The 11,582-nt window shown below is 39.7% G+C and overlaps 1 protein-coding gene across 2 annotated transcripts; it reads right to left on the reverse strand.

Annotated features, from left to right (window-relative positions):
* Positions 1-157: 157 nt before the first annotated feature.
* On the reverse strand, positions 158-4,141 carry faima (Fas apoptotic inhibitory molecule a). Of its 2 annotated transcripts, none has more exons than XM_027152309.2 (5): positions 3,987-4,141; positions 3,308-3,462; positions 2,306-2,534; positions 1,468-1,517; positions 158-1,360 (listed from the first exon to the last, which is right to left on the reverse strand). In XM_027152309.2, the coding sequence occupies exons 2-5, from the start codon at positions 3,419-3,421 to the stop codon at positions 1,211-1,213; spliced, it is 543 nt and encodes a 180-aa protein (XP_027008110.1). In that variant the 5' UTR covers positions 3,422-3,462; positions 3,987-4,141; the 3' UTR covers positions 158-1,210. The 2 variants fall into 2 exon arrangements, with proteins under 2 accessions (XP_027008110.1, XP_027008111.1); XM_027152310.2 differs by lacking the exon at positions 3,987-4,141 and adding an exon at positions 3,612-3,749.
* Between the last annotated feature and the right edge of the window lie 7,441 nt (positions 4,142-11,582).

Consider the following 11,582-nt stretch of genomic DNA (forward strand, 5'->3'; position numbering starts at 1 on the left):
CCACACTATGTTACTGCCATCCACAGTGATGATACCTGGGACCTTTAAAAGTTCTTAAAGCAACATTCTAACATGCTTAAACACCTGTAGCTCATATATGGTTCCTAAACATGTTTGTCTTTAAGGATGCAAGCCATGATGCCACCACACATGAAGATAAAACGTGTATCAGCTCCACTTTATTGTCCTAAACTCTCCACTGTTAAAACCGAAAGTCTGAGTCTGGCTCATTTTCCTTTCTGTGATTTAATCTTATTTCTACTCTTTGCTTCACATCTCGTGAATTTGAGAACATAATACAATGTGTTTTTAGGGATCATGGAGAAGCTCATAAAAATCACATAAGCTAGGAAATACCATTTTGGCTAATCTTTAACAGCAAGTCTACTCGGTCTGATATTAGGTTACAAGCTGGATCCACAATTGGCAACTTAAACCATGGCTTTAAAGCAGGTGCCACAATAACACATACCTACACTACATGGCCAAATGTTTGTGGACACCTGACCATCACAACAGCATATGTACGTGTTGAACATCCCGTTCCATATATAGTCCCCAGATTTAGCTATTATACTAATCTCCACTCTTATGGGAAGGATTTCCACTAGATGTTGAAGCGTAGTTGTTGGGATTTGTGTTCATTCAGCGAAAAGAGCCTTAATTAGATCAGGCACTGATGTGAGGTGCAGTCGCTGTTCCAGTTCATTGGGGCTGGTTCAGAGTATCGGCTCTGTGCAGGGCACTTGAGATCTTCCACTTAAAAACACTGTCTTCATGGAGCTTTCTGTGTGCACAGGGCCATTGTCAAGCTGGAACAGGTTTGAGTCTCTTAGTTCCAGTGAAAGGAAACTCACATCAACATTACATCATACAATGACATTTTCTGTGTCCAACAGTTTGGAGTTAAGAATACATTTAGGTGTAATGGACAGGTGTCCACATATATACTGTAGAGTACGTGAGGTCACTTAAAATCAGATTTTACTGGTTGTCTTATTCCCTACACCTTCTATGTACCTATTGACACCTATTTTTTTCATTCTTAGCGCCGTGATTACTGGAAATGTACTGCGAATTCATACTAAATTATATCTGTATTGCTTTAAATTCTAAAGAGATGGCCTGAGTCGGTATGACGACCACTGTAGTGAAGAACACGACGTTTGAAACTTCCTACATATTCCTATAACACAGGAGCTACAGACGATCATTCAGTGGTCTCGGCCATTTCATTGCCGTCCACCAGGAGCATGTGGATGATGCCGTCTCTCCTCCTGCCGCTGCTCACGGCTTTGACGCAGCAGTCATGGTCTCCCAGAGTGAAGTGCGTCTCTGTGCCGTCGTCCACAAACTCCCCCTGTAGTCAGAAATCAGAATTAAATTTTAAAATGAGTACAAATTATGCCTTTCAGCATTCCCATACTCCCTCTAAACACTCACTTTTAATACCAAGTGGATACTTACAGCTGTCTCCATTTTCTGCCCGTTGCACCAAATGTCCATGGTGTCTTTCTCTGTTTAGCAAGAAAGAGAGAGAGAAGAGAGAGAGAGTGAAAAAATATTCCAGTTATTCACTGATGTGCTATAAATATAACAATTGGAATAAAATGTAGTCACACACATTATCACTCATGACTGTAGTTTCCTTTACTTATTGACAACAATATGTAAAAATCCTTTCAAATCCCAGCACAAGCTTCACTCAGTTAGTACCACAAACAGTTTTGGAAAGTCCCTCTGGCTTGACTGGCATCTGCCCTACCCGGTTTTGGCAGAACATCTATTTCTGGATAAGATAACTAAACCCTATTGGAATGTAAATGTTGTTCTGCTTCTTCACAGCAGTATTTTAGTGAAAGTGAAACGAGCGCATACTGTGAGAAGGTGCTGAATATTTCAGTTCGTGTGCACTCTGGGTTTTAACTGGGCCAGTCTAACATACACGGATTCTTAGTTATCCTGCTGGATTCTGAGTTATCCTGCTGGATGTTTCCTAGTCCCTACTGATGAAAAGGATGACATGACGCTACCACCACCAGGCTTTACTATTAAAACTCTTTATTCTTTTCACTCCACCATAGTTTTGGAAGCCCTGATTGACACTTGCGTTTAAACAAAACCTAACTTACTGACCAAGTTTATTATACACACCAAACGTGGGACTTCACAAACTGAGAAATTGCATGATGTTGCTTGATAGTTGTCTAACTTATTACTTTTGTTAAACTCTAAGTTTGTCATTTAGGACTTTAACACGGCATCATGGTTTGAAGTAAAGCATCACGGATCAGAAGCTTCTCACCCAGGACGACTCTGCAGTCTTCACCGTCCAGGTTGAGCAGCCAAGTGCTTGTCACCTTAGATCGGTTCTCCATGTATTTCTTCAGGCTCTTGCCATTGATCTCCAGTGTGTATTCGTAGGCAAACCCACTTACAGCATCAATATTGATGGTGGCCTTTGCCTCGGTGCTTCCTACATAAAACGTCTCCTTGCCGACCAGCTTGAACATCCAGTCTCTCCTCAGGACTTCCTGATAAACAAATGTATAAATATAATATAATTTAATATAATATATACTCTCAGCGATATTCTTACACTCACAAATGGGTTAGAATGAAAACATATCACAACCTAAATATAATATTACATGCTGTAAATTATGTACGTTACACTTTACTCTATTTACACTATATGGCCAAAATTTGTGCCCCTCAAACGTCACAGCATTTATTCCCCCTTTCCTATTATAATAAGCTCCACTCTTATGTGAAGGATTTCCACTACGTACAAAAGTGCTTTGAAATCTCTATCCAAGAATACATTAATACATTAAGCACTAGTTTAAGTGTTTCAGGAAGGGGAAGGTCATAAAGATAGCCAGAGACTCAGATTTTCAAACATCTAGGGGAATTTCATTCCACCACCTCGGTCCCAGAACAGAAAAGAGTCTTCATATACATCTACCTCTTACCCTGAGAGATGGTTGGACCAGTCAAGCAGTGCTGGTAGCTCTGAGGGAGCGAGGTGCCTTAACACCTTAACACACCATGTCTTCATGGAGGTCACTTTGTGTACAGTGGCATTGTCATACTGGAACAGGTTTCCAAACAAAACCATACAAAGACATTATATACAGTACAATTCTATGCATCCAACTATGAGGCAACAGCCCGAAAAAGGAACACGTATGAGTGTGACGGTCGAGTGTCCACAAACTTTTGGCTATATAATGTATTCTTCACTCTGAACTCTAGCGGTTAACTCTAGACATTTAGCCAACACTTGAAAAATGACTTTTCACACCTTGCCATCAACATGGATGACCCGTTTCCCTGTGGTTGTGCCATGCTCAAATTCAATCTTGTGAACCCCATCACTCAGGGCCACGTCCCAAACCCCGACAAGGTCTCCAGACATAATCCCTCCTCTCAGAGGTCACCACTAGAGCTCCAAGTTACCTTCAGAAAGCAAGCAGACATCAGAAATATAACAACTCCATCTCCAGCAGTCAGACAGATATACAGATACGTTTATAATAGAACTTGACTTTTCAGTAACTTTTTAATGAGCCATACACAATTAATATAATAACAAACGTGATACTTTCTTTATTTTAGAGCTCAGCTGCTGTTTTTGCTTCACTTCACACTGTGAAGCTTGTAGTGGTTTTGGTTTAACAACAAAATGTTTTCATTGCTACCAAAGCTAACTAGCAAGCAGCCTCGTTTAAAGCTCAAGGCCGTATCCCAAATTGCACTCTGGTTTATATTTAGTGCTCTACACAGCACCATTATTTCACACACTACCTAGTGCGCCTACATACACACTCACGTGCCATTTGGTAATATGCTTTTTAGCGGCTAAGGCTAAGTTTTCCTGACGTGACCTAGCAGGCTAATTACACCGAATAAAACAGTACATTACATGGATTGTAAGATTTAAATAACGACGTCGAATCGATCCCTTCGGTTATTTGACCTACCGTTTCTCCAGAAATCGCTTAGTTAGCTCAGTATCCACAGAAAGTCTAGCTAGCTAGCAACAAATCGGTTATCCGCGTAACAACATGTGTAACCATGGTAACAGTTCGCCATTTATCCTGTCCCGTTATCGCCCTCCATCGGCGACGTGTGAAATTATATTTTAATGTGTGTGTGTGTGTGTGTGTGTGTGTGTGTGTGTGTGTGTGTGTGTGTGTGTGTGTGTGTGTGTGTGTGTGTGTGTGTGTGTGTGTGTGTGTGTGAGAGAGAGAGAGAGAGAGAGAGAGAGAGAGAGAGAGAGAGAGAGAGAGACTCTTTTTTTACTTTTTACAACACTTTACATATCACATATCATAAAAATTCATGGTGACGAAATAAATCAATCAATCAATCAATAAATCAATAAATAGAGAAAGAGAAAATGAATGTGTGTGCGAGAGAGAGGGAGAAAGAACGAGAGAGAGAAAGTGTGTGAGAGAGAAAGTAAAATAAAGAAAGAGAAAGAAAATGAATGTGTGTGTGTGTGTGTGTGTGTGTGTGTGTGTGTGTGTGTGTGTGTGTGTGTGTGTGTGTGAGAGAGAGAGAGAGAGAGAAAGTGAGTTAGAGAAAGAAAATGTGTGTGTGTGTGTGTGTGTGTGTGTGTGTGTGTGTGTGTGTGTGTGTGTGTGTGTGTGTGTGTGTGTGTGTGAGAGAGAGAGAGAGAGAGAGAGAGAGAGAGAGAGAGAGAGAGAGATAGTGAGTTAAAGAAAGAAAATGTGTGTGTGTGTGTGAGAGAGAGAGAGAGAGAGAGAGAGAGATAGAAAGTGAGTTAAAGAAAGAAAATGTGTGTGTGTGTGTGTGTGTGTGTGTGTGTGTGTGTGTGTGTGTGTGTGTGTGTGAGAGAGAGAGAGAGAGAGAGAGAGAGAGAGAAAGTGAGTTAGAGAAAGAAAATGTGTGTGTGTGTGTGTGTGTGAGAGAGAGAGAGAGAGAGAGAGAGAGAAAGTGAGTTAAAGAAAGAAAATGTGTGTGTGTGTGAGAGAGAGAGAGAGAGAGAGAGAGAGAGAGAGAGAGATAGAAAGTGAGTTAAAGAAAGAAAATGTGTGTGTGTATGTGTGTGTGTGTGTGTGTGTGTGTGTGTGTGTGTGTGTGTGTGTGTGTGAGAGAGAGAGAGAGAGAGAGAGAGAGAGAGTGAGAGAAAGTGAGTTAGAGAAAGAAAATGTGTGTGTGAGAGAGAGAGAGAGAGAGAGAGAGAGAGAAAGTGAGTTAAAGAAAGAAAATGTGTGTGTGTGTGAGAGAGAGAGAGAGAGAGAGAGAGAGAGAGAGAGAGAGAGAGAGAGAGAGAGAGAGAGAGAAATGTGATAAATAGGTAATCTTTCATTCGAAAAAAAAAACCCTGAGACTATAAAGATAAGTAAAGTTGTGAAAATATTGCTTATTTCAGGTATTCTGCCACTAGAGGGCACTGTATCATTCCCATTTATCTAAACCAATCTGTTGCTGAAGGTATTACATTAGTTCTACCACATGTACTAACTATATATATGTGTGTGTGTGTGTGTGTGTGTGTGTGTGTGTGTGTGTGTGTGTGTGTGTGTGTGTGTGTGTGTGTGTGTGTGTGTGTGTTGAAATCGAATGATTAGCACTAACTACTATGTGAACATGCTTATAATGTAATCATTATCCTGTTTGTAGAGGATGTGGTGCTGGGCGCACTTTTGGGAACCAGTCTAACACCTAGGGGTCAAGCCACATTATCCTATTGGCATAGTTTGGGGCTGACAAAGAAGAACCCAGATGAAACCCACCCTGGGATGACAGTAACCAAAAGTAAGGATCAAATTCAGGGCCTTGTAGCTATGCTACCTGCTGGGCTACCGTGGATACATGAGTGCCAGGAAGTACCGTAACTAAAGATCTGAACATCAGATGCCACTTTCTCAGGTTTCTTTTGAAATGAAGGAAACGTGTTTAGACACGTTTAGATCAAACCCGCACTGTCCTTTGCATTGGTATGACAACGAAAGTATGCCTCTTCTTTCGTTCTTCATCACCTCGTCTTGGCAAGTTTTTTAGGTGTTTTCACCGGATCTTACTGTATTTGTATGGCACATCAGTACCTGTTTTACAGATAATGTGGACTTTTTGTGTTGATAAGACTTGTAGAATAGTGAAAAGCATAATTTAACGGGTCCATTATAGTGTAAACAAATGTCGTCTTGATGATGAGAAGAAGGGTAAAGGGAATCGTAGGAAATGGTGCTTTGAGATACCTAACGTTTCTACGTTGTTAGAATTGAGTTATTAAATCCTCTAATATCTTTACAGAAATGTCATCATCTGCTTTCCTCAAGATTGTGAAGAACCCTAATTATTTTGTCCTAAAGAGCAATTTGTGTGTTTGTTTTGCACACCGCTATAGTAGGACTAATTCATGGCATTTACCATGCTAATTATACATTTCAATAATTTCACTGTGAAGGAATTTTAAATGAATAATAAAAAGCCCAGATCGTTCTTGTCAGATTTTATTTGAGGAGTCGGGTATAGCGATGCACTGATCGAAGAAAAAAGTAAAAGGAAAATATTAATAGTTACACAGGATTATCATCCATCTTTGTCAGAGGCCTTTTTTTCTCTGAATGAATAAACACACTTCAAACGTCTCTGGCGGCCTTCAGGTTAGCACGACATTGCCCTCCTTTTTGTCTTTTCTCCCTCCATGCTCCTTTATTTTTCCTTATTTTCCCTTATGATCCATATAGTCCATTTTTATAACATAACTATATTTTGACATCCAATCACCCATTATGTATAATATATTGTATATATATTGTATGTATAATATATCTGGTTCTCAGATTATCTGTATCATCTCAGATGAGCAGGTACAGATAATCTGAGAACCAGACCCAACAATAATCTCATTAGAATGTGATTATGGATATAAATTGCCTGTATTTTGCAAGTAATAAAACATAATGACGAGTGCTGTTCTAGGAAAATAATCAGCAATGGGTTTGTGTTATGTCCAATGGTGTGTATTTTACAAAAACAGTACACCTGGAAGTTTTGTTCTTGTTTTATTTTGCTAATTTTTTTTTTTTTTTTTTTTTGCTAACGTCGTTTTTTTTTTTGGACAATTCCCAAAAAAAGGTTTGTTTATGTTTTGTGTCCTTATCTGTGTTTTCCCAGCCCAATCCTTATTCTGGCCCCGCCTCTGAACAATATTACGTACGTTTCACTGATTACTTCCACTATTTATACCTTAAACATATCTCTCACGTGTTTGTGTGGAGTCCTTGTCCTTCATGAAAATTCTTAACGCAAAGAGTTTTTCATAGTGACGGAATACTAAGAATATTCCTAGAAGGGTAGGTGTTTCACCTTAGGATTAAAGAGAGGATCATAGTAAAGAGAAAAGTACTACAGGAATAAAAACGATGCATATGAATACAGCAATGAGGTAGGATTTAACACTTATAAGACTAGCACAGACTGATTCTATATACCCGGTACTCAAGAACCTAGAATCCTACTTTGAATGTCTGATGATTTTCGGTATTACTGGTCCAAAAAAAGGTAAAATAGTCTTAGTTTGGAAAAAGAATTGTAAATTGAGACACTCTGTAGAATCTCACAGGCATAGTAAATTTCTTTTCGACTCCCTTCAGGAAGCTTATTATTTTATAAGGAAGGAAGTCATTAGCCAAAGCAGCAAAACCAATTGCTCCTGTTTTGTACAACTTGTTGATGTGTGTTGATGGGGTTCTGGGAAAACTTGAGCCTTACATGTCCATACAGTATGTTACCCAGAGCAGTTGAAGCCTGATTGCTTACTGTACATAAAAAAAGCCAGACGAGCACAAAACATGAACATGAAGGTTTCCAAACGACCAACGAGCCATAACGTAATTCATAAACTATGACATCAAAAGCAGTGACATGTGGTGGAGGAACTGGGAACTGGTGAAATTTCTCTGGCACAGAGCAGCGTTCAGGTTATTTCTTAAACATTCTTGTGCAACTGCAACTAAAAATCACACGTACACATGTAATTTTAAAATGGCATTGAAGCAAAAGAAAAAGAAGAAGAAGAAGAGGCCTCAATATTTCTTGTGGCTACCTTTTCGCTTCAAACCAGTTTTGTACTATCAGAGTCAGATATGATTGATCAATTATACCAAGAAGGTGCTAATGATCATCAATTTCATATGTAGAATGAAACACAGTCATTAACGGAAACAAAGAACTGGCCGAAAGCAGTGGGAACAGGAAACACCGATCTACTGTCTGGAGAAAAAAGCTCTACCGCTGATGTGGAGACAAGGCTAAGCGACTTAACTATGCATGCAAACATAGGAACTGGGGTGCAGAAAAGTTGTCAAATTTAAAATATATGGCTGTAGCAGGAGGCAGTTTGTTCTCGGGAGATGGCTGGAGAGCGGTACAATAATGAGTGTCTGCAGGCAACAGTGAAGCATACTGGAGGTTCCTTTCAAGTCTAGGGCTGCTTTTCTTCAAATTGAGTTAGATATTTGGTCCATTTTGGTGTCCTCAATTCTGAGAAATTCAAGCAGATGCTGATCCATCATGCTGTACCATCAGGGAGGTGCCCCAAATGTATTCTGCAGCAAGATAACGATCCGACAGATACAGCCTCATTAAGTCATTAAGAACTTTCTTGAGCATATAAGAAGCACAAGAAGTCCTGGAAGTATTGGTTTGAGTCCTGATCTCAACATTTTTGAGACTGTCTGGGGTTACATGAAGAGACAGAAGGATTTAAGGCAGCTTACATCCACTGAAGATCTGTGGTTAGTTCTTCCAGATGTTTGGAACAAAGTACCTGCCAAGTTCCTTCAAAAGCTGTGTGCAAGTGTACTGTACCTTGCAAGGTAGTCACACCAAATATTCATTTGATTTGGATTTCTCTTCTGTTCATTTACTTTAAGTTGTGTTAGTTGATAAAAATAAACTATTAAAGCTTAACAAAGCATTTACAAAACATTCCACCCCCCATCCCCCCATCCCACCCACCCAGGCCCCTTGCATAAAACTTGACAAATCACCACCTTGGTGTCATTGCAGGTTTCTCTCACAATGAGATTACTCATCACACCCACCAGCAAAATTTGCCAGCCTGTGATGACAACCTGGTGATAACTGGCGATCATTTTGCCTTCACAGACCACCCCACAGCGATCTTTTGATCTTACACTGGAATATTTATGAATCTTTTCCCAGGCACTTGTTAATCCCAAGACATGACTTTTATTCATCATTAGTAACAATATTGTCCCTTATCCTGGTTAGGGTTGCAGGGGGATTCACAGCTTAACCCAGAAACACTGTTGTGTGACGCCAGTTCATCACAGTCACACTCATTCATACCTTGGGGGCAGTTTATTGTATAGTCAGTCCATCTTCTGGCAAGCATTTTGGAGGAATGGAGAAAGCCCACATGAACATAGTATGCTCTTTGCAATCCAGCCTACCAGCTTGCAGTATTAACTCAAAGCAGATTAGCAGAATATTAAATATATGGAGACAAATTCTAGTCATTGATTAATATGTTAATACCCTCATGCATATCATTAATGCCTGAAGCCTTCATGTACCGCCTGAAGAGACACCGCTATTCCAAGAGCACCTAAATATTGACATAAAAACATTTTTGGCCTTCGCCGCTCGTGTCTATGTGCACACGTCTTTCAAGGTTAGCTCTGTCTTTATCCTGTGATTACCTTCTCGATGTAACCCAGGGTAATTTCTGTTTACTCATGCTACTCCATTCATGTTATCCTTAGTCATTCTGGAAAGAAACAAGATTCAACAGGTTCCATGTCTACATTTTCAGTTTCAGTACTCTTTTACTGAGAAGGAAAGCACTAGGCAGCAGATTTGGTACTATAAAGAACTATACACTCCAGTTTTCCATTACAAGATGATGGTGGAAATATGATGAGGTACCACAAAAATTCTGGAAGTGGTTTTAATTATAAACTTTATTTAGCGGCTACTATTGCGGGTAGAATATTTTGAATATTTTTTACTGTTACAGATAAGGAAGAGAACATTTAAAGCAAGTGTATAAAAAAATGAAAGAAGTATCCAATATTCTTTTTGAGTGTGTTTACATGAACCCTTTTGTCTCTTTTCTTATCCACACTCTTCCGAGGACTCTTCACTCCACCCCTATCATTAAGGCAAAAATGTCAGAACTCTATGCGAAACACTCAGTGTCACTAGATTCTCTTGCTGATAGGGAAAAATCGCCTGCAAACACAAAACGACACCAATTTTTTTTAACAACTGGTTTCAGGTAACAGAGATTTGGTGTTTGTGGTTAAAAAGCAACAACCAGAAAATCTTGCTAGGCTTTCAAAAAGTAAATATGAAGTGCAGGATTCGTAGCATCTGTCCACACCGCTTAGTCGAGCCTGACACTTATCAGCCAATCAAAAAAAGAGGCTACACAAAAGCCAATCAGAAAATAGCACTATGTGGGTAAGATTTAACGCAACAACCAATGAAAAAAAAACGTTCATTAGCGAGGGTATTTTCAATGGTCGGTTAAACGAAACAATCATGACCCTAAAAATGGCTGGGCTTGAGCCAAACTGTTTTAAATGGGAGCAACATTACAAATGATAAAGGAGTCCAAAAAGGCAACAAACACTTACAATAAACAACACCAGTCATAATCTCTCTCTCTCTCTCTCTCTCTCTCTCTCTCTCTCTCTCTCTCTCTCTCACACACACACACACACACACACACACAGACACAGACACAGACACACACACACACACACACACACACACACACACACACATAAATTAATAAAGGGAAATTAAACAAATACTTTGTATTTGGTTAAATTGCGGTCAGTGATCCTTGCAGGGGAGGTGGGGGTGTTGCTGGGGGGTTGGAGATGTCACACTTGCCTGTCTTCAAAACTTGAGAGCCCAGTAGACTGGTTTCTTTACACATCTAGACTATTCTAGACTGGTTTCATTACACATATAGACTATTCTAGACTGGTTTCTTTACACATCTAGACTATTCTAAACTGGTTTCATTACACATCTAGACTATTCTATACAGGTTTCTTGTTACACGTCCTCTCGTGTAGCCATTACAGTGTTTTTTTTTTCCTGGATTTTCTAGACTAGTGAATATTTTTAAGTGAGAGACAGCGCTTGTCAATCTTTTTGTCAACACTGCTTTGCGTGAAATCACTAAACATTTTGCAGCTCCACTCGGAAACCAGACGAACAGGGCTGTTTTGGCTGTGACGTGCCATGAAGTCAATGTCTTTATTATACCTCCAGATGCACCTAAGATATGCAGGCGAGCGCGTGAACACCACGTGCACTACCACTGTATCGACTACACTCATCTGCTTCACAATTTTTTTTTTTTTTTTTTTGTATAAAAACACACTTTCCGCTAGACCGAAACGTCAGTGCTGGGAATATGTCATTGTTCTAGCCCTCTTGCACATAGTGTGTGTTTATTGGACATGTACAGTATATTGCACAAGGCTTTGGGGTCAGAGAAAATCACAAATGCTGTTTTGCCCAGATCATTTCGGAACAATTCGTATAAAATATATCCT

The sequence above is a fragment of the Tachysurus fulvidraco genome, chromosome 6 (assembly GCF_022655615.1).
Source record: "Tachysurus fulvidraco isolate hzauxx_2018 chromosome 6, HZAU_PFXX_2.0, whole genome shotgun sequence".
Classification (NCBI taxonomy): Eukaryota; Metazoa; Chordata; class Actinopteri; order Siluriformes; family Bagridae; genus Tachysurus; species Tachysurus fulvidraco.